This window comes from Podarcis erhardii (assembly GCF_964252035.2).
Source record: "Podarcis erhardii genome assembly, chromosome: 3".
Lineage (NCBI taxonomy): Eukaryota > Metazoa > Chordata > Lepidosauria > Squamata > Lacertidae > Podarcis > Podarcis erhardii.
This window is the reverse complement of record NC_138507.1, coordinates 71,279,534-71,303,636: the sequence shown is the minus strand read 5'-3', so window position 1 is coordinate 71,303,636 and position 24,103 is coordinate 71,279,534. Positions and strand designations below refer to the sequence as shown.

At 41.0% G+C, this 24,103-nt stretch overlaps 1 protein-coding gene across 3 annotated transcripts in view; it reads left to right on the top strand.

Annotated features, from left to right (window-relative positions):
• PRKN (parkin RBR E3 ubiquitin protein ligase) overlaps window positions 1-24,103 on the top strand; it is a 643,936-nt gene that overhangs the window by 293,811 nt on the left and 326,022 nt on the right. For all 3 annotated transcript variants that reach the window (XM_081855184.1, XM_081855182.1, XM_081855183.1), the window contains exon 5: window positions 15,822-15,905. In XM_081855184.1, coding sequence (XP_081711310.1) covers window positions 15,822-15,905 — 84 coding nt within the window. The remainder of the gene's footprint in view (window positions 1-15,821; window positions 15,906-24,103) is intronic.

Sequence of the window (24,103 nt, the reverse complement as noted above, 5' to 3'; positions counted from 1 at the left end):
TGGAGAGCAGAGATAAGACTTTAAGTCCAGCTGGAATTAAAAGCAATAGAATTAGCTGGATTGGCATGCTGTAAACCTTTTGGTTCATATCCTGAAATGCCTCTGGATAGCAGTTCAAATCTCTTCCAGGTGGAATTTTGGCTCTAGGGTCTTTGCATGAGACAAATATAGATAATGTCAGGGACTTTCCTAGGAAGTACACAATAAAATCAGCCATACACAAATCATCATGCAGTCTTGTGGCTTTATTCTTAAAATGTGAATACTTTTCTTTTCCTTCAAGAAGGCTCATATTCCACTTGACTGCCACTCGCATGCTTATCTCCTATAAAGGAAGGATTGGGGGGGGTGTTTAAAATGTCTGTGCTTTTATAATGACTCAGGCAAGTTGTGAATGTGGCTGGCATATGCCTATCACTTGGAGATAACATAGTTGCAATCTGAAATAGCTTTAAAACATTCAAGCTGTGACAATTCAGCTCCACATAGTTAAGGTCTGTTGACTATTTTTTCAATAGAAAGGTTTAAAATGATATCTGAACGTATGGACCAGCTTTATACTGGATCAGACCATTGGTCCATCCAGCCCAGCATTGTCCTCTTTGAGAAGCATCAGCAGAGGTATTTCCCAGACCAGCTGCCAGGTTTGCTTTAACTACAACTACTGGGGATTAAAACTGGAACCAATATGCAATGCACATGCTCTAGCACACGACTTCTACTCTGAGTGAACACTTAGCAAACAGTGAGGGTTTTAAGTGTTTTCTGTTTCCATGGACTACAAAATTTAGCATTTTAAACATTTCCATTGGGAGGCTAGAACCACAGCTATGCTAGTGTGTGCTGTTTGTTTAACTGACTGCACCCTCATGTGATGTTTGTTTAACCAGTGTCTTCTGTGTTGGGTGGCTTATTTCATTTCAGTTCGTTTTAATAAGGGAGAAAACTGCTCTCAGAATGGTGGCAGATAATTCGTGTTGTGAAAGTGGAACAGTGGTTAGATTAACAACAGCTAAATATGATTGGTATCTGTAGCTTGAACAGTGGAATGGCAAAGTTTTTCATACCAGTAGGGATTTGGGTGACCTATCCATTCTGAAGGAAATCAGCCCTGAGTGCTCACTGGAAGGACAGATCCTGAAGCTGAGGCTCCAATACTTTGGCCACCTCATGAGAAGACTCCCTGGAAAAGACCCTAATGTTGGGAAAGATTGAGGGCACGAGAAGGGGATGACAGAGGATGAGATGATTGGACAGTTCTCGAAGCTACCAACATGAGTTTGACCAAACTGCGGGAGGCAGTGGAAGACAGGAGTGCCTGGCGTGCTCTGGTCCATGGAGTCACGAAGAGTCGGACATGACTAAACGACTAAACAACAACAGGGATTTGGGTGTGGTAAAGTATGACACCTAAAACAAAATAGAAAGGTGACCTCTTCCTGTGTTGTCTCTGCATATTTGTTTTTGTGAGTGTGCTGCTTAAATGTTGTGTTCGGTAAATACAAAGCATACATATGTGAAGAGAATACCTTTTAATAAACAAATGGAATAGGTTATATTATTATGGCTGACTCACATATTCTCAGCTTCTGAAGAGGACTTCTCTTGCTGCTCCCCAGCAAAAGGTCCTGCACAAGTGCCTCTTTAAATTCAAGCTATTATCACAAAATATTTCCTCTTTTTTTAAAAAAAATATATTTTTATTGAAACATGTTAACACAAATTATCAATCAACACAACCAATTACATTTCCCCTCCCTCCCTCTCCCACTCCTGGAACAACATCTTCCCTCTTAAGAAATATCTTATTGCAGTCACTCGGGTAAACCAAAGGAAATCTACAGTGAATATGAAGTTACTAACTGAGCACACTGAAAAAGAGTCTTTACAACCCACTTTTCTAGTTCGGTCCCTTTTCACCCTGTGAACAAATTTCCATGAGCCTAAGTTTCAGGGTACTGCCTTCTCAGGGGAATTTGGATAGTTCTCAGGTTCATTAAATGTTTCCTTTTGTCTTGGTGCTCTGTGAAGGACAGCTGGCTGAGAAAAGCACCTAAGGATAATGTGGGAGTACTTGTCATTTTCACAGACTATGGTGAAATATGTTCCCCAGATCTGTCTGTATAACATAAGACCATGGAATCTTCATGTCCTTGATAATTCATCCTTAACCTCATCCACTGGATGAGCGATCCCCTCAGGGAGATTCTTGTCACCTTCTTTCAGTAATGGAAGCTCTTAGGTCCATCTGTTAAAGGTGCATTTCTTTTTTTAAAATTTCTTTTATTCTTCACATGGCCTGAGGTGCTGGAGATCTGTATCTTAGAAGCAGAGTGTTAACATACATAATTTAAAGTTTTATTTTAGCTTTAGCTGCCAAAACTATGAGGAAGTAACCAACTTACTGAAATACTTAGCATTGCAAATTGTGCCATAATCTCTTCTCTGCTTGACAGTTGGAAATATTGTCTCTTGATCCAAACATATATTCAGCTAGTCTTTGTTTCCCTACAGTGACCAAATAGCTCACTTATGGTTCTTTTTTCAGTTGCCTGTGTGACTTCTAAGGGCTCCATCCCTGGCTGCCCTACCAGGAGTTAACAAGATAAGAAGGGTCCTCTTGGATCACACCAAAGCCCCATCTTGTCCCATATCCTGGTCTCCCAGTGGCCAGGCAGATACCTCTGGGAAGCCACAAGCAGAACCTGACTGAGACAGTGCATTCCTCACTTGCGATTCTCAGCAACTGGTAGCTTTGCCTTGAGTTTGTCATGGAGATCAAACAGCATCATTCTGCCAGGGTTAATTGCTAGAGGGACCTGCTTCTTTATTGGGATTGCATGCTTACCTGGTGAGAAATCTGGTCCCTTAAACAGATTCTGAAAATGGAAAATGAGCACTTTGTATCCCACATTATGTTCCACTGCAATAAATTATTTGCCCAGATTAACTTTTTTACAGTGCTCAAACCTGTGTAGCATCTTTCTTCTGTACTGTTATGAAGGAGCTTGAGTGTTTGTTTGTAATAGAGTAAGCTAGCAACTTGTGTTCATTTAACTTGTGTGTATTCACACAAGAAAGGGAGAGAAACCTTAGAGAGTGGTGGGAAGGCAGGGACTTTTAGTCCTCTCAGTTGCCTCATTGGGGGAAGACCCACTGGGAAGACTTGCTGCGATCACTAGGCATGCACTGTTTTGGTTTTTTTGAATAAAAAGTTAACATCACTGACACTGGGTGTTTCATTACTGACCACCTGCTGACAACAACTGGAATTCCCCCAAAGATTCTTGGAGAATGAAGATACTGTCAGTGAAGATATAGTGACTGGCCCACAGCCTCATGTTGTGCAGGTTTGATAGAGGGACCTGCCTGACTGGGTGGCCCAACTCTCACTGACAGGGATTCTGCAGAGGAAGATGCAGAAGTATTGTACATTTGTTTTTGTAGTTTATTCTGCTATACCATATACTGATTTCAGCAGCGAACCCCGATGATGATTCCTGCAGTATTTCCATATACAGTCGTATCTTGGAAGCCGAATGCCTTGCCACTTGTACGTTTTGGCTCCTGAAAGCCGCAAACCCGGAAGTGAATGTTCTGGTTTGCAAACGTTCTTTGGAAGCAGAACAACTGGCACGGCTTCCGTTTGGCTGCAGGAGCTTCCTGCAGCCAATCAGAAGCCGCTCCTTGGTTTCCAACAGTTTTGGAAGTCAAAGGGACTTCCAGAATGGATTCCAAGGTACTACTGTATATAGTAACTCTTTAATAATCTACAGTGGACGCTCGGGTTGCGAACATGATCCATGCGGGATGCATGTTTGCAACCTGCAGCATTCGCAACCTGCAGCAGTGCGTCTGTGCACGTTCGGGTTGTGATTTGGCGCTTCTGCACATGCACGAAGCACGATTTAGTGCTTCTGCACATGCGCGACCACTGAAACCCAGAAGTAACCCGTTCCAGTACTTTGGGGTTTCGACAAGTGCGTAACCTGAAAAAAATACAACCTCAAGCAACTGTTACCCAAGGTATGACTGTATAGACTTGTTTTGGAAACAGCACAATGACAATATAACAACATTTATTCCAGCTAAACACTCCCCCAATTCTTTTGTTGTCCTCCTTTACATAAACCTTCAGACAGGCCAGTTAAACTAGCTAGAACAATGTTCTTTTTATTATGTAAATAGGCTTTTATATTTACATGAAGTATTTGCCTTCTCTTTTATTGTGTTTTTAAAAAGCTAGATTTTCACAGCAACAAGCCAAACATAAGTAGGCAAAACAGAAATGTCTTCAGAAAATAACATGATGATTTCCGGGGTTTATAAATTCAGATAAGCATGCTTTGGCTGTCAGGATTATTAATAAGATTAGCCCTTGTTTGTTTCTGATGTTCTAATTCAGGAGAAGGAATTAGCTTGCCATATGCTTATTACTGGTCTCTTCTTATTGATAAAGACTTGCCCATCGTTGTTCGATATAGACAGTTCTGTATGCAGTGATTCATAAAGTAACACACACACACACACAGAGAGAGAGAGAGACAAAATTTGTGTTCCAACAGTTAAATAATATAGTATGTTGTTGACTTCCTTTTCTCTGCCCAGCTATAAATCACAAAATATTTTAACTGGTGTGGATGCTCTGATTTTAAAGGATGCATGTGCATGAACGCTGGTGTAGGAAATTAGGTGTTAGTATCTCCTAGAATTAAGATTTAGGTATCAGGGACCAAATGTTTTTTAGTTGCCCCTTGTCATCATTAGTCCTTAGCTTGAAAGCTATTGACATTGATCCAAGATGAGTGACAATTCACCTGACTTCATATTTTTGGCTAGCTGCTTGCTCTCATCCTTGGTTCAAAATCTGTTTGTGTTTCTCATGAGCGTGTTTTAAGCCCAGATTCCAAGGAAGCAGATAACAAGTTTGTAATGAGTACACAGGATAGACAAAGTAAAAAAATAAAAAATCCACTGGGAATAGGTTACCTCTCATAGTAAAGTAAGTTTCCTGCTGCTACACAAATATACAAGGGTTAAGGTTCCCTAAAGAAACAGATAATCATATGACACTTTGGTGAAATGTGTGATTCATTTTAGGATGGAGCTTATATTATGCAGGTAAACACATGTTTCCTGAGGAGATGTGACAGTTAATGTGAATGACTGGGTAGTGTGTTTGCAGTGAAGAATGTTGAGGAGAAGAAGTCCTTTAATCTCCTTTCACCTACAGATTCTCCCTTGAAAAAAGCTTCTTCTGCTTTGAGAACTCAGCTAAGAAGGATATGATGATGATGATGATGATGATGATGATGATGATGATGATGGATGAACCCAAGCAAACAGACATGAGCTGGGAGAATAATTTCCAGGGAATAATTGGCAGGTGGGAAAAAGATTTGGCACCTCCTCTCAGTCATTAGTGTTGGAACCCTCTCCTGCCCCCTGCCCTTATATAGGTAAACAATTTGTTTTACGCATTCAAAGTAAATAATCTATGGGTCTTTGACTGCAGCTCTGGAGCAAATCTATCAAAATCTTTTCTTGGATGAATTGGGTGTTATATTCTTTATATGTATGTATTTCCTCTAGAATAATGTTTCAGTAACATATTCCAGGTGTAATTGGTAAACTTTATAAATAGCAAATATGTATGCTAATCTGTTTTATGGTTTTAATATGTTAATGACATTTCTTGTTGGATACATATTTTTCTTTTTGAATTGATACACAGATTCTTTGCTTCTCTCTGGCACACTTGATAATATTTAGTCCCCCACCCATGGATGCTGATTTTGTGCAAAATAAAAAATGGACTAGGTAGCAATCTGTTTTCTTCAGGTATTGTGTGTAATCTTGATTTTACGGTTTTAAAGAGCAGTATCTGAGGAGCTGTGATAGAGCATTTTCCAGAACTTGACCATTTTTGGGGGTCAGGATGGATTTTAACCTAATGTGTAGTGTGCAACTAATATTTTCCAATCTAGCTTTAATATATATATATAGTATACAGAAAATTAAGGACTACGATATAGACATTTTGTTTCAGTGAAAGTTGGATTACTTAGGTGCTGCTTCTCTCTGCATGTTCATTTAGAAGAGACTTGAATTTTATTTATTTATTGGCGTCTTACAGTGTTAGTCCCACAAAAAAATGTTTTAGATAAAGCCATGCATATCGGTTACCATATTTAAACCAGTTTTAATTATTTGGGAATATTCATAGAGAGGCTGTGGGGATCTGCTTTCCCTACATCTTTGATTTATTACCTCTTGTGTATACTTCAGTGTGGCACAAATTATTTACATGGCAGCGCAGCACAAATTGTTATTTAGAAGACAAGGTTGCTAATTATTGTTGTTAATGGCAGAAATGCAAATCAAAGTCCTTGATTTGTATATTAAGTTGTCTTGGTGAGCTTATATGCAAATATGTCTTATTATGAGTGCTTTAAGTAAAAATGTGCTCAAAACTGAGAATTCACATGCAGGGAGAGATTAGAGGAGTCCCTCAGGGTTGGAGAATCTTTAGTAAAAAGGGTATTTTGTTGTTGCTTAAGCCAATTCACACAACAATACAAAAAAATCATTAATATTAATATTTTAGGTTTCTGTGTATTTTGTTCCAGATGAGTAGCAAAATTTGTAGTTTGTACCAAAATAAACATTTGCACACAGATTAATGCTTCAAAGTTAGCCATTAATCATGAATAAATGATGTGATTTTTGCTCGTCCTGCCATCCAACTTGCAATCCAAAGGTGAAATGGAATGAGAAACCAGGTTCAATTAAGCACAATTCCAAGTCACACTGAGACCATTTTTAGACAATTACATCTCAACACACTATGAATCAGCAAACCAGGAATTTTGGATTTGGATTTGATATCCTGCTCTATCACCACCCTAAGGAGTCTCAAAGCGGCTAAGATTCTCCTTTCCCTTCCTCCCCCACAACAAACACTCTGTGAGGTGAGTGGGGCTGAGAGACTTCAGAGAAGTGTGACTGGCCCAAGGTCACCCAGCAGCTGCATGTGGAGAAGCGGAGACACGAACCCCGTTCCCCAGATTACAAGACTACAGCTCTTAACCACTACACCATGCTGGCTCCCAAGTATTCTGTTAACCATATTTTCTTGTTTTGTCCAAACTGGGAAACTAAATAATTCATAGCTGTAATGGAATGTGGGGTTGCTTGTGCGTAAGTCGCAAACTGCTCCAAGCTGAGTAGTTTGGTCAAACTTTTCCCCGGCTGGACAGCCCTTCCTCCGTGGCTGTCTCAATCACTGGCAGAATCCGTCAGTGGGCGTTTCCTGAACTTTTTCCAACATAAAAGCTCTTTGACACCAAGTCGACGCCTCGCCTCCCTGCGCGGAAGCTTTCTGCGCAGAGTGGGCGTCCCAAGCAGAGGCTCTGTGCTCTCCCCGCTGGTTTTGCTGGAACAGTCTCGGAGCCTTCCCTCCGAAGCTCCCTCCACCTCCCCTTTCTTCCTAGCGTAACGCCTATCTCCTTCCCCAGCGGAAGTGAGCTCTCTCTCCCTACTGGGTCCTTCTCCTGCATCGCTCCTGCGCCTTACCTCCTCTCCTGTCTCCGATGGCAGTTCCCTGACAATAGCTTTGGAATGAGCCAGAATATTTATACAAGGTTTGTAGTTTACATAATATTCTGGCTTGTTCCGAAACTTTTTAAACTTACCGTAGTTACTTGAAGAATTCCTGATTTATTTGCTCTAGCAATAAAGGGAGGAGCAAAGGAGCTACTTGCACGGTCAGAAGGTTTACTCATATTTCAACTTCTTAAGCCAATATATGACAATCTGAAATATTAGTCAATTGCCTAAGCTTTCTTACATTAGCCCATGAATGAACTCTTGAGTGAACCAATGTGGCTGGAATCCATTCACTGCATGAGTGCTACTCTAGAGGAGTGAGCGAATGTCCCGGGACATTCGCAGGGAAACAAAAATGCTTGTTTACAAATCTATTGTACTACCAACCTTACTATATGCTTGTGAAATATGCTTGTGAAACATGGACCACTTATAAACGCTATCTCCAATTCCTCGAAAGATTCCATCAACGGTGTCTCCGAAAAATGTTACACATCACTTGGGAAGACATGCAAACTAATATCAGTGTATTGGAAAAAGCAAAGATCACCAGTGTTGAAGCAATGATTCTTCAACATCAACTTTGTTGGACTGGTCATGTTGTGCGGTTGCCTGATGATCGTCTTCCAAAGCAACTACTCTACTCTGAACTTAAAAATGGAAAGTGTAATGCTGGTGGTAAACAAAAGAGGTTTAAAGACTGTCTCAAGGCAAATCTAAAAAATGTAGTATAAACACTTACAACTGGGAAACACTAGCCTGTGAGTGCTCCAGTTGGAGAACAGCCTTTAACGAAGGTATCATGGGCTTTGAAGACACTCAGACTCAGGACACAAGGGAAAAACATGCTAAGAGGAAGGCACGCTTGGCAAATCCACGCCATGATCAACACCTGCCCGGAAACCAATGTCCCCAGTGTGGAAGGACGTGTGGATGCAGATTTGGCCTCCACAGTCACTTACAGACTCATTATTCAAACCGTGTTTATGGGAAACAATCTTCCTCGGCTACGAGTGATTGCCCAAGAAGAAAAAAGAAGAAGAGCAGTGAGCAAATAGTTTTGGGATTCAAATAATATTCCTTGTTGCTGCTTCTAAGTAAAATTTAATGAGAAGAGGCATGGCAACATTCCATTTTAAGAACAGAATAAGAGCCTCCTGGATCAGGACAATGGCCCATCTATTCCAGGATCCTGTTCTCTAACCGTGGTCAATCGGATGCCTGTTGGAAGTCCACAAACAAGATTCAAGCACAACAACATTCTCCCCTCCTGTGGTTTCCTGGAACTGGTATTCGGAAGCATTGCTGACTCCAGCTGTGGATTGCTGTGTTGCTATACTTTAGCAAGTAAATTTTCTGGAGTAGAAGAACAAAAACACACTTCTTGAATCCTATTAAGATTTATTTTAACATTTTGAAGTCCATATTTCTGTGTCACTAGAAGTGCCCATGTCAGCTAGCAAGCACCGTTTGAAAATAGTTCAACTTTTAGACAGTAACTGTCAAGCTAGAGCAACAGATACAAATTTCAGAAAGGAAGGGAAGCAAGGCAATCCAAGATTTTACATGCTCATCAAAATCAAAAGATTTTTTTAACAGGCATCACAATGTCTGTAAAGTGGGCAGCAGACTGATCTCTTGGGGAAGGCAGTACGACAACCTGAACAGATTAGCAGGCTTGTATTGTAAGAAGCAGTCCTTTAAGAACGTAGTGTTGAGTGACTCCCCACCAGCTTGTGTTGGATTGGAGAATAAGCTAAACAAAAATCAGGGACAGTTAAGTTTATTTTCTGAACCAGTCTAACTTCAAAACAGAAAAAGAGGCCACTGTTGCCACGACCTCTGCAGGTGAAGAGTAACATTCCAAAACTATTGAGCCAGATAAATAGCAAATTTTTAAAACCTGGGCAAATGCTCTTGAAAATAGTTGTAGAAATTCCAAAAGCTGTTAGAAAAGTTCTGCTTTCAAGCTTCCCTTTGTGGCAACACCATGACAATGATACACATTTTAGTGTTGAGATGGGCCTATCAGACATATTATCTCAGATACGGGACTGCTGGGTTAGCAATTACCGTACCTTCTTATTTATATAAAATTCATGCCACAGGCCATTTCTGAGATGGCATTGGAATTTTTACCTGGCCCCATTTTTGCTCAGCTTTTTGCTGTGAATAAAGCAAAACAATTACAATATAAGATTTCAATCCACAAGTGTCAATTTTGCAAATCTCTTTTAATATTTAAACGTAGCATGAAATTATGTTAATGACCAACCTCCATGGATACTGCGTTAAAAATCGGCAGAGGTGTCTTTTCTTGCTTCTGCTTCCACACGTCCACTGTCCTTCCACTCCCCCCAGAATAGCCTGCGATGGGTTTTGCAGACTAGAAGGGATACGTTTCCCAAAAAATCCAAGCAAATATTTGGGAGCAAAGTAATCATGTTTACATTATGATAATACCCAAGCATTCACTTGAAATCTAATGTGTGTCATCTCATTTAATAAATGTAGTCCAGTTGGATTAGCAATTATCAAGATATAAGGGCTGGTGAAATAAATGAAGCTTTACATGATAATATCTGTGGGTATTCAAATACATTTCCATGTTCTGAATTGAAATGAGATCTCCTATCACACAACAGTTAGCATATCATGTGGCCATTGGCTGACTCTAGGTTGCTGAAAGCCCCGTTTGTGCCGCAGCAAGTTTATTCCTAGGAAAGGGTGTTTGAACAGATGACGATAATTGCATGGTTCTCCTAAATTAAACCTGTTAAGAATACATTAAAAATTGGAAACCTAATTTGCCTCCTATAATAGTTTTGTATCAGAAAAAAGATGGGCTGTTTTTGAATATGCTATTCCTATACTAGACATAGAGCTTGAAAATGGGGAAATTGTACATTGTCAGTATACAAGGGAGGTACTGTTTTTGATAAAGGAAGTGGGGAAATGATTGGATGCCCTTTTGGGCATTAAGTATGTGATGCATGTAAATTGATGCACCTTAGGAACACAAGGATTGCCTAGCTGGATTAGACAACAGCTCTGTCTAGTTTAGCCTTCTGTTCTAGATGTGTTGTTGCCTTTTCTAACCTCAGCCTCTGTTATATTGTTTTTAAATAACCCTGCTAAACAGACTTGACCCTTCTTACTATTTTTTAAAAATTATCCTTTTAACTAAGCCTCTTATTTTTTGTAATTTCTCCCATTTAAAATTAAATACATCTGTGATGGATTTTCTGGGTAATTTTAATTAATATATGTGAGGAACTTTACATTTTCCAGCACTTTGACAATATTACATGCAAACTCATAGAACCATAGAATTGCAGAGTTGGAAGGGACCCCAGGGGTCATCTTGTCCAGCCCCCTACTATGCAAAAATCTCAACTAAAGCATCCATGACAGATGGCCATCCAACCTCTGCTTAAAAACCTCCAAGGAAGGAGAGCCCACAACCTTCCAAGGGAGTCTGTTGCACTGTCAAACAGCTCTTACTGCCGGAAGGTTATTCATAATAATAATAATAATATTTATACCCCGCCCATCTGGCTGGTTTTCCCCAGCCACTCTGGGTGGCTTCCAACAGAATATGAAAATACAATCGTCAGTCAAACATTAAAAGCTTCCCTAAACAGGGCTGCCTTTAGATGTCTTCTAAAAGTCTGGTAGTTGTTTCTCTCTTTGAGATCTGGTGGGAGAGTGTTCCACAGGGTGGGTGCCACTACTGAGAAGGCCCTCTGCCTGGTTCCCTGTAGCTTTGCTTCTCACAGCGAGGGAACTACCAGAAGGCCCTCGGCACTGGACCTCAGTGTCCGGGCAGAATGATGGGGGTGGAGATGCTTCTTGTAACTTGAATCCCTTGGTTCTGGAGCAAGCCTTCAGAGCAGGAGAAAACAAGCATACTCCCTCCTCCATGGGACTGCCTTTGAGATATTTGAAGATGGTTATCATGCCTCCTCTCAGTCTCCTCCTTTCCAGACTAAACATACTCAAATCCCTCAACTATTTCTAATAAGACTTTGTCTCCAGACTCTTCATCATCTTGATTGCCATCCTCTGCACAAGTTCCAGCTTGTCAATATCCTTCTTAAATTGTGGCACCCAGAAGTGGGCACAATACTCCAGGTGTGGTTTGACCAAGGCAGAATAGAGTGGTACTGTTACTTCCTTTGAGCAGGACACTATGCGGCCTAGAATAGAATCATAGGATCTTAGAGTTGGAAGGGACCCAAGGGTCATCTAGTCAAAGCCCCTGCAATGCAGGAATCTCAACTAAAGCGTCCATGACAGATGATCATCCAACTAATAGCATTAGTTTTTTTGCCACTGCACCACATTGTTGACACTGTTGGTGTCATCTGCAAAATTGATGACCACCCCCTCAATTCCTTCATCCAAGTTATTTATAAAGATGTAGAACAACGAGCCCAGAACAGAACCCTCCGGCACCCCACTTGTCACTTTCCCCCTGGCAAAATGAGGAACCATTAGTGAGTGCTCTTTGGGTTGGGTCAATGAAGCATCATAACCATTTAATACCTTCTAAATGGTTCAAATTATTTGATGAATCTCTGACTTCTGCTGACCTGAGTTTCTGATCTTTCTTTGATTTTGCAGGTCAAAAACTCAGTTCAATCTGGCATTTGATTAATTTGTCAGTTTACTGAATTTCTCTAGTACCATTTTGAGCAGGTTTTTTTAAAAAAAAAGGTGACTGAAACTTCCCTATTTCAGCTGCAGTTAAAACAGCACAATTTCTGTCAGAGGTTCTCGAAATTGTGAGGTGGATTCCCCTAGAGAGCAAGTGGTATCTGGAGTAAAAGTAAAAGATTGAGGGAAAGGATCTGGAAGCAGGTGACAACTCCTTTATCACCCAAGACCTGAGTAGATCGAATGCCCTCATACCAATCCACATTGGAATTGTAGAAACATTCCAGAGTCCTACGCCTTTAGTGGCACAGATGGTTGAGCTGTCATAGCACATAAATAATAAGGATAAGTTCTCGTGTAATTGCTTCTTCAGGGGTATGTGCTGCTCTGATGAAGTTTGAAATGCAGAAAATATGTGGGTGGGGCTTGTGGTGTTGTCACTCACTCTCTACACCATCTGAAGGTCAGTAGCATTAGTGTGGAGTGTGTGTGTGTGTGTGTGTGTGTATATGTGTGTGTGTGTGTGTGTGTGTGTGTGTGTGTGTGTGTGTGTATATATATGCCCCTCCTACGCAGTTTTCCTGTGATCACATAGAAGTAGCAACCATGCTATGCAATATAAGGATTGGTTCTAAAAGCATAATCTATAGATAATTTAATCTAAGGTTACTAGTGTGAGATTTTGACCAGCTTCTGCCCATCTGAAGCTGATACAGGCTCGTCTTATCTTGAGCCCAAGCAGAGCGTCGTCACACAGCAGAAGGATAAGCAGTATGTGCTACATTCTTAATTTTATTTACACTTCTATGCTGAGAGAATACAAACATGCATCTTGCCTCTGTGAGAGCAGAGAAGCAACTCCTTTCGGAAACAAAAAACACTGAGAGAACAGAGAAAAACAGGAAACCAGTGAACGTCACATCCAGTCTCCCATTCCCGTGGAAACCCAACAGTAACTCTGACTGTGGAATGCAAAACAATGTCCCGTGACTGCAGTTGCTGCTCAGTGAGGGAAATAGAAACCAACAACTAGACGTCCCCGTTTCCTGGGGACAGTCCCCGTTTCTACAAATCAGTCCCCATACAAAATCCATTGAAGTAGAAAAGTGTCGCTGGATTCATTGAAAACAATCTGGTAACCTTACTTTAATCAAGCCTGAGTGTCTGTGTGACCAAAATAAATACATGTTCTTTTCCTATTATTTACCCTTGTCTTCACTTTCCTTCCTCTGATGTTTCCCTCTGTGCTGAATTTTAAATTGTTTTGTTTGGGGATGAGGACTGAGAGGCTGAACCAAAATGTTCACGGAGAAAGTGAGTTTAGAGGGCAGATCTGAAGGAAGATACACACACACACACACACACACACACACACACCACTGCAAAAAGGCAATATTAATGTAATTGTATGGTTGCCTCAATATTCCTTTTGTGTGGTGTTTTACCTATAAATGCACGTGTTCCTGTGCATTGTTTTAGCACTCTTATCTCAGGGACCGTGATACTCTGTAAGATTGAGGAGGCACCTACACATAGCATCTGTGCACTATAACAGTGCAGGGACTCGGTTAACAGATCTGAGAAGCTACTGGAGGAAGGGACCATCTCTTACACTCACAGTTGGACTAAACACAAAGCTTCTCCATAGCTAGAAACCTCAATTTGAAGCATGGCAGCTGAAGGATATTTGCAGCATATATAGCCTAGCCACTTTCCCTGAAGATAAATAATTCTTCCCTCCTCTGTATTCAGTTGTTCATATGTTAATAGTAAATTATTTGTAAGTAATAAGTAAAATTGTGACCAAATTTTAAACACAAAATCTATACCAACCTCTTTCTTGTAAATTGCAAAGTCTCAGCAAAATATCACTTAAGTCTGTGAACCTTCTATAACTTTAGAAATTTGTAAAAAGACTATTACCATAGTTTACAGCTTGCGTATGGATGCAGTAAACTTGGGCTTTAATTATTCAGTTTTCCTTCTGCAATCCTCATTTATTTATTGCATTTGCTTTATGCAAAATACCATTTAAATAGATTCCGCTTCTAAGAATTGCTTTTTTAGAACAGAATTGTTGCAGTCACACAGATAATTCTTTCTCAGATGTTTAAATACTAAAGATTGACCATTAACCCTCTCCAGAAATTATGCTCCTCATTTTCAGTGAGTGCGTGAATCTTTAACCTCCATGTATTTACTAAAGGTCTGATACGGGAACCTGCACCTGGATGGTCTTCCTATTTGGTGGTTTATATATCTTGCATACACTTTCCCATTTTTCTTTATTTTAAAAAAATCCATGCCTCATATTTTAATCAGAACAAGTGCTTAAGTTGTCTTAGAAACAGTGAAAACTGTCTCACAGTAAGATCTCATAATGCAACCAATTCCCTCCAAGCAAAACAACATACATAAGAGCAGCAGTAAAGCAACAGAAAGGTTCTCATCTCAGCTTCCTGAAGCACTGGGAGAATTCAGCTGTTTTTCTTGGTCATCTGAACGACAAAATAAATGGTGCCAAGTGAATATGGAGGACATTCGGCAGTTGAGGAGCTGCCACAGAAAAGACCCTGTTCCAGATTTCTGCCTGCCTAACCTCCAGAAGAAGGCTGATCGCCAAAGAATTGATGCTTTTGAATTATGGTGCTGGAGGAGACTCTTGAGAGTCCCACGGACTGCAAGAAGATCAAACGCATCCATTCTTAAGGAAATTAGCCCTGGGTGCTCACTGGAAGGACAGATCGTGAAGCTGAGGCTCCAATACTTTGGTCACCTCATGAGAAGAGAAGACTCCCTGGAAAAGACCCTGATGTTGGGAAAGATTGAGGGCACAAGGAGAAGGGGACGACAGAGGACGAGATGGTTGGACAGTGTTCTCGAAGCTACAAACATGAGTCTGACCAAACTGCGGGAGGCAGTGGAAGACAGGCGTGCCTGGCGTGCTCTAGTCCATGGGGTCACGAAGAGTCGGACACGACTAAACGACTAAACAACAACAACCTCCAGCGGCAGTGAGGTCTCTGATGAAGATCTCAATGGGCAGGCAGGTTCACATGGGATAAAGATGTTCTTTGGATCTCTCAGACTCAGGCTCTTTTGTACTTCATTGGTCAGAACTCAGCATTTTGCATTGTGCTCAGAAAGTGGAAACTGCTTAAGATCTTTTATCTCAGGTGAAATATTTTCAGTGTGGTGAGCCCTGGCAGCTGCTATACCAGAAGTAATAGTATCTAAAGTGTATTTGCATCGGTGTATTTGATTTATGGCAGTGGGAACTAACTCAACATGAATGCATTTAATTTCACATTTCTGTAGTTTTGAATCCCATATCTTTCTGTAATGTGCTTTTACATTTAATGTACATTTCACTGTATGTTCTGGATTCATTACCTTTTTATTTTTATAGGGTTTCCTCTTTCCTTTTGTTATTTCTTGATTTAAGCAGTGTTATTATTGCTTTTCCCATCTCTTTGGGAAAATTCCAAAGCAGAGTAAGTGAAACTTTTCTTCTGATTTTTTTTAATAAAAAATATATCTCTTTTCTTTTTAAGGGTCCATCTTGCTGGGAAGATGTTCTGATTCCAAACAGAATAGCTGGTATTTGCCAGTCAAGAAACTGCAGTGGAGAAGTAGCAGTAAGAGACTGTCAAAATGTAATGACTGTCAAAAAGCAACATGACTCACTTAGGGAAATTAAACAGAAATACTAAATTGTCTCAGATTGTATATTTTTAACATAACTATGATTGAAGAAGGTCCTCAATTCAGGAAAAAAAGATAACATCAACATTTTAAAAGTGACATAGAAGTTAACTCTGTTGAGGTAGGAGTTTTGCCATGTGTGTTCTCATAACATGTCTACAACCTGCCTCTGAATAGTCACATCACTGCTGTGGCATGAAAATGATCCTTAAAAAATAAGATAAATGCCTCTTTGAACATCTAAATACTATAAATGATCCTTCCAGCCCAACGACATGATGGAAAGTCAGCTCTTTTCTATATAAATGCTGTTGTTTTGACTTGTCATTTGTATCTTGTCCTTGATTTTTAGCTGCATCACCACCAGTCCCCACCCCACCCCAAAGTGACATTTGAAATGCATTTGGAGGCATCTTCTTGGACCAAAACACCTGTGGAATTAGGAGGGAAGCTAAGAGAATGTTAGAGTAGCAACACTTGTCATGGGGATTTTACATATCCCTACTGCAAGTATTGTTGCCTTGGTAAAAATCAAATGTACCCTGTTGTAGTAAACTAATTTTCATTTTCATGGAATTATGCATATTGCGTGCTTGCTGGTTTTATGGCTAATGGCCACAGTTGAACTAAGCACCTTTCCCATTTATTTTCTTAAGTTTATGAATGTACGTATAACTGTGTTAGATTGCGGTTGTTGTTGTTTTTCTACAGGAGGGCTGAAATAAACATTGTTTTAATGACATTGTTCACACACTAACTCTGTCCTTTCTGAGTATTAACAGTCATGTTCAGAGGCATAACATTTGATAATATTTGAATATTTTCACAGTAGCCCGGACCAATCCCTAAAGTTTTCCAAACCTCTCCTGTATGTGCTGAAGCATGACTCATGTCACATGTTGTTTCAAGTCATGTTCTAATACGTTTTTGGGATCATCACTTCTTTTTGCCTCTAGGGTGCCTTTTACTTACAGGAAATAGGCAACCACTGGTGGGTAATTTGATGGATTGCTAAACTCTCCATATTATGTTGTAATCATCAGGCTACATCACTTTGGATTATGTGTGCATTTATAGTCTCATCTATGATCATTGCAACAGTGACTGCGTTTATAATGGGGCCTGACACCATGCGTAATTAAAAGCAGACAAAATAAATTCTGCTCTTGAAAACATCGTGGTAGCTGGTGGGATTTATACCTACTTTAAAAAGGTTTAAAAGTTGTTTTCAATCCATCACTGGAAAGAAAATACTTCTGAATACTTTCTTCCAGGGTGCATACTGAGTCCTGGCTGATATGGAGAATGAAGCCAGATAGCTTGCCTGCACCTTTTTCTGCAGCATTCTAGTTTTTTCTTGGGAGGAAAACCTGCTCCAAGATAATCCTTGATTATATCATGTAATTCTAACTGTAATTCTAACTTTAATCTATGATTAGAAGCCAAGATACATCTGGGTATTTCTCAGTCCTGGGAATACCCTTGCCTATGTTCTGATAACCAGAATCCAATTGCTATAATCTTCTGAACATGTGATACCTTTATCCTGTAGGATTTTCACTGGGTATTATGATGGTAGGTTTTTTTATTATCTTGTTGAGCACTTAAATTGATGAGGGGCACTATAAATATCTAGATTGCGATCTTAGACAACATGATTAGAGTTTTACCTCAGGATTTTGGTGTTTCATGAAATAGTATAGTGCAGACCTAGTCATTAGAAATGCTGCTACCTTTGAATTCATTCTCTACATAAAATGCACATATTTATATGCATTTTTAATCAAATGTTGGAAAATTGTGTTATCTGATTGATAGGCAAAACCCAGCCATCCTTTGAAATATGAAATTTGATGAATGTTTCCAATGCAGTTCTTCAACCAAGTCAAGTAATGTTTACACAATTGCGTATACCTGGGTAAAATGTGTGTAAAATGTATAGAAATGTGTTTATTAGAAGAAATTTGCACTAAATGCTGAATATATATGTGTGTGTGTGTGTGTGTGTGTGTGTACACACACACACACACCCCCCCCCCAAAAAAATCACCAACAGAGGTGGAAATGTGGAGAATTTTAAGCTGGAAATATGAGAAACTGAGACAGACAAAAAATGACAGATTTGCTCATTTCTAGTAGAGAACATGCATATGATCAGGTGGCATCCCCCCCGCCCCCCGTTTGGAAATACAGGCATACCTCAGAGATATTGCAGGATCGGTTCTGGGCCGAACAATTTATTCCCCCCCCCCCAATACATACAAAAGTTAGGTTTACAATATACTATAGTCTATTAAACCAGCCCCCTGCCTGCAGGGGTGGGAGAGGAAAAACTGGGTTCCAGCCCTAGCCATCTCTACTCCCATGGCCAGAAGAGGGGTGGGGGACAGGCTGCCCGAAAAGGAGCAATATCTGTAAGGCACAATAAAATGAGGTCTGCCTATAGTAGCTTCTATGATTTGTATCATGACCAAAGCAAAACCTCCTGTAGACAGATTCAAATAAAATCTTCTGGCTATTGCCTAATGGATATGTACTTTCTCCTCAAGGGTTCGATATTATTACATGCATTGTTCATTGGGGGAAACCATCACTGTACTAATTTTCCAACTCTGAAACTTGTAATGGGAAATTATTTTTAAAAGGCATTGTCATGTAAGGGAGCAGAGCCTTCCTGATTGTGAAATGAGTGGATATTCCTGTCTCATTTTTAAAGAGCCAGGCAATTAAGTAGTCTCTTTTCCTTAGTCAAGTTGTGATCGGCATGAAAGCATCATCAAGAGTCTCTTTCAGAATCACACTTTTGAGAAGGTGAGCAAAGAGACAGAACTATGACCTTGCTGAGAGTCACTCTGCAGTAATTCAACCGCAGGGGACTCATCAAACCACTGTGATGCACTGGAGAATATATCAGGCTAAGAGATTTATCCGGTCTCAGTGGGAAAATATTAGATACAGGGTTCAGATCAGTCAGAAAATGTTACATTCTGGATTTCTGGGCTCATGCAAATGACATTATTATCTAAACGTGCTCTTGATCCTGTCTCTTAACTTGGTTCATGGGAAGTGCTTCAGTAATCCTGGAGGCTGCTGCTGGGTGTATCTGATTTAAGAGGCTCATAACATAGCACGTGTTTAAAAGGGTGATGGTACATAGAGGAGAAGGCAGTCTGCAAATCTAAGCGTTCCAGCTGCTTAGTTCTACAAGTTAAAACACTCCTAGCACTTTTAAGAAAGAAAACAGCCAGAACATAGGAAGCAGCCATATCACGACATGGGTCTATCTAGCTCAGTATTGTCTATGGACTGAAAATAGCTCTCCGGGATTTCAGGCAGGGGTCTTCCCCAGCCTTATCTGGAGACTTGAGTGTTACAATGTTCTGCATACAAGGCAGGTGCTCTACCAATGAACTATGGCCCTTTGTGAAACAATATGCCTCTCCCTTAAACAGATGGTACAGCATATGAGCTAGGGGTTCTTCGGAAACATCATGCAGGGTTTCATTGCTGTACTTCCCCCCTCTCTGCCTCACAATTCCTTTTTTTCTTCTTCTTGAGTTAGAGAAATGGTGTGAATAGGATAATGGTGCAATTAGACATTTGTGTGAAGGCCCTGATATGTATGCTATCATCTACATGGTGGAGAGGATTATATGCTGCTGCTCCACCATATGAGGACCCCAGGTAGCACCTGAATTTAGGCAACATCTCAATTTATGTTGTACATTAAAATTATGTGCTTATTGGTGGATTTGGCTGTCCATATGGTGGATCAGGATCTACCCCTCCTGAAAAAGCATTGCAGCACAGCCAACTTGTCCAAACCTCCCCATCAGTCCAGCTTTAAGCACCTGACCATGACTGTGTGTTATCTCCACTGTCTGGTCAAAGTACCTCCAGTCTGCTTGGAAGCATCAGTCATAGCAGAGGGTCAGGTGACAGGTGGGAAGGAGACTTCCCTTCTCCTTTGCCCTGCCCTGGTCCCTCCCTTCCCTGTGGTTTTGCAAAAGCCAATTTGGCATTATTTCAAGTGGCTTAGCATATTCAACTTGGGAGGGCCGAGGTTTGTACAATATGCTAGTAACTCTGTTAATGTTAGTGGGACTCTTTCGAATTAAGTGGCTGGCTTTAGGTAATGTGCCAAATAAAGCCTAACATTGTGGGTAAATAAGTGAAAATGACCCATTCAGAACGGCTTCCGTGTCACTGAGATCACTTAAAAGTGCTGGCCAAGGAGCTTGAAAGGATACTTGGAAGTGCACCGAAGTGTTTCCAGTGTCACTATGCCTCAACGCATCCTTGAAGGGTCTGCCATGGCTTGAAATTTTATAGTGAGGAAAGAAAATAGACTCTGGGTGGCCTGTTATCCACAGTTTATCATGTCAGTGGTCTGTAACAGCTGCTTTTGGAGCCTGGGTAGCCTGTTATGCCAATCTGCCATTAATCTCCTGATCAATGATACAGCTTACTGTAACAGCTCTTTCTGGAGCTTTTAAGGCACGGTGTGTGAATGAATGCTCTGGGAGTTTTGAAGTCTTGGAGCATTAGCAGGAAAAAGTCTATGTTCAGATTCTGGGACTGTGTTTGCAGATTACGTTTATTTTTCAAAAAGTATTTATGAAAGCGAGGTAGTGTCAACCTGACCTGCTGCTGGGCTGGGACTTGGAGACTGTGGTGCAGCTTGTTAATTTGATCTTGATCCAAACTGGTGCATAACATGTCTCATCTTATGAAAGGGCAGGAGTCATTGTGTTATTGTTCTTTTAGTCATCCTCACTGGCAAGTACCGTATTTTTCGCTCTATAACACGCACCTGACCATAACACGCACATCGTTTTTAGAGGAGGAAAACAAGGGAAAAAACATTCTGAATGAAACAGTGGATGTATCATTTTTGGGCTTCATGCTGTGGCCACAGACATGTGATCTGATGGTGAATTTGGGGTGACCCAATGCCAAAATCCTGAGAATTCCTGTGGATCCATGCTTTGTAACCACGTTTTTGCACCATTGCAGCCCCAGGCAACAGTGGGTGCGTGATTTTTTTGGTGCAGGCTGTAGCCATGGACATGCTATGTGATCTGATGGTGAATTTGGGGTGACCCAATGCAAAGATCCTGAGGATCCATGTGGATCCATGCTTTTTAACCACATTTTTGCACCATTGCAGCCCCAGGCAACAGTGGGTGCGTGATTTTTTGGGGGGGGCAGGCTGTAGCCATGGACATGCTATGTGATCTGATGGTGAATTTGGGGTGACCCAATGCAAAGATCCTGAGGATCCATGTGGTATGCTTTGTAACCACATTTTAAGTGGGGAGCGAAGGAAAAACAAAGAAGGGACATTAGAGGGGTGTGCAGAGAAGCAGCTGGCTAAGAATGCAGGAGAGGGATTTAACGGGTTGGAGGAAAGAAAGGCAAAAGTTTTCCCCCACCCAAGCCAGCCATATCTATCTCTCTCTCTCTCTCTCTCTCTCTCTCTCTCTCTCTCTCTCCCTCCCTCCCTCCCTCCCTCCCTCCCTCCCTCCCTCTCTCTTCCTCCCCCCCTCTCTCTCCCTCTCCCCCAGCAGCACCGGAGCTTGCCTGGAGGGGAGGGGCTTTCCCTGCTCTTTGTTCCGTTTCAGCAAACACAGCAACGAAACAGAGAAGGGTGGGCAGTAAGACCCTGAGGCAGAATGCAGGAAAGCAGCCGCTTCCTCTTTTCAGTTTTCCCTTTTCCTTGAAGCGTCGCGATTTGATTTTTGCCTGGTTTTTCGGCTCCAGGGACCACACATTCGCTCTATAACACGCACAGACATTTCCCCTTCCTTTTTAGGAGAAAAAATCTGCGTGTTATAGAGGGAAAAATACGGTATTTGGGCAACTATTTTAGGACCCAAGTCAAACTGGAAAGCTGTCATGTGTCAGAAAGCTGAAACTAATTGGTACGCTCAGTTGTGTGTATGCCTGGGCCTCATATTGTCCAATAAGCATTTTTAATGTGAAAATGGATTTGGGCAGAGAATATTCCCTGAAAGAAAAAACCCTAAAATCTTAATATTTTTTTCACACTGGTTCATTGTTGTTTGCAACAGTGAATGTCTGCAGCTTTGGCAACGGTTCTTGTTCCTCCTAGTAACAATCATCTGTTCACATTGCCAGTTGGATTTGACTGTGCCTGCTTTATAAATTAGCCCCAAGTTATTTGTCTGCTTCCAAAAAGGCAAAATTATAGCCTGTGCTTTGCTCCTAAATGAGGTTAGTGGAGGATGGATGGAGCCCTCCATCCCTCTGTTGCCACCCTCTTGTACAATTTAAAAGCACAGTGGTAAGAATAAAAATAGCAGGCTGGAAACACAGCAAGGTTGTGGAAGAGGTGCAGAACACACCCTTCCACTATACTGTGGAAGTGCAGCATCTTCAACATAGTGTCAGTTCACTCCTGACTTTGAATCAGGGGTCTCCTTGGATAGGGAGTGCAGGAAACAGCCCACTATGCCACTTCCACTTCCACAGAGGAATCTCATTCTTGCAGAACTTTCGGGCTCCAAGATTCCAGCTGGAAGACAAGAGATTTCTAAACAAGGAGTCTGGGCTCACTTCTGGCTGTGAGAGCCTCACCCCATCAACCACAGGAGCAGAGGAGATAGGAGAGGCAGACAGGAGCTACCAGACCTAGCTAGCTGGACAAGGCTACTGTTAATCCGAGATTACGGTACTCAGTGGGGAAGCCTTCTGCTCAGGCCTGCCTGAGAGCTAGGAATGGGCAGATTATCCAGCTCAAATATAAGCTATTAGGAAGGGCTATTTGTTATTTTGAAAAATAGCCATGAAGCTGGAACAAACCATGCTCATGATGAAGATGTTCACACGGAGGTGGTGCCTGCTGTTAATGCCTGAATGCCATGGCTGAATTCTATTGGATCAGCTAAGAGACCAGCTTCACCAATGCACATCAAGATATGTGGAAGGGTGTGATGAGTTTCCATTGCTACTGCTGAAAGACCAGTAACCCTTGGCTACTTCTTTCAGAATTGTTCCATCCCAGCTGGTCATTGCAGGCACTTCGTAACAGAGGCTAGTGTCTGAGCTTGTTTCTTCCCATCTTCCAACTCTCTTCCTTTTGTGCCATGCCTTTTAGACTGCAAGCCTGAAGGCAGAGAATCTGAACTGCAAAGTTACTATATTGAACTTGTAACATGGAGAAAAAATTGTGAGCCACTCTACCTATTTTCTTCTGAACAGCAAGATTAAAAATAATGCTTTAAATAAGCAAATTTTAGTATTAACTCCCCACCCAGCTTGATTCAGAAATGAGTTTGCATCTTTGGAGAACATAATAATAATAATAATAATAATAATAATAATAATAATAATAATTTATTATTTATACCCCGCCCATCTGGCTGGGCCTCCCCAGCCACTCTGGGCAGCTTCCATAGAAACCAAAAATACAATAAAATATCACACGTTAAAAACTTCCCTGAACAGGGCTGCCTTAAGATGTCTTCTGAATGTCAGGTAGTTGTTTATCGCTTTGACATCTGATGGGAGGGCGTTCCACAGGGCGGGCGCCACTACCGAGAAGGCCCTCTGCCTGGTTCCCTGTAGCTTTGCTTCTTGCAATGAGGGAACCGCCAGAAGGCCCTCGGCGCTGGACCTTAACACTCTTAAGAAGCCCCTTAGAATTCAAAATTTCATCCATAATGTTCACTGTAGTATATCTTATTAACTTAAATCTTCATATATTTTTCATCCATTATTCTGGTTGGTAATTGCTGCTCAAGCAAACACTTCCCCAAAAGGATTTTGAAGGCTCTAATTAACTCTGGGAAATGCCACAGTGGAAAATGGATCTGTGCTGTTTCTGAGCTTGCTGCCCATTTATGGGAATGCCTTCAAATTGTTTTCTGGTATGTGTGGAAGCCCCTCTTCTTCTATTAAAAATGTGTTTGTTTATTTTAATGGATCAATACTTTAGAATTTCCACTACACCTTGCCTTTCTTTGTATGCTTGAACTTCATACATTTGCTGATTGGTTGTTTTGTCTTAAACTTTTAAAGAAGTTATGATTCTCTGGGAGCTTACCTCCTATAGGCATTTCCTTCTTGACAATGGCAGCATTGGCTTGCAATGGCAGTGTTGCTTTGT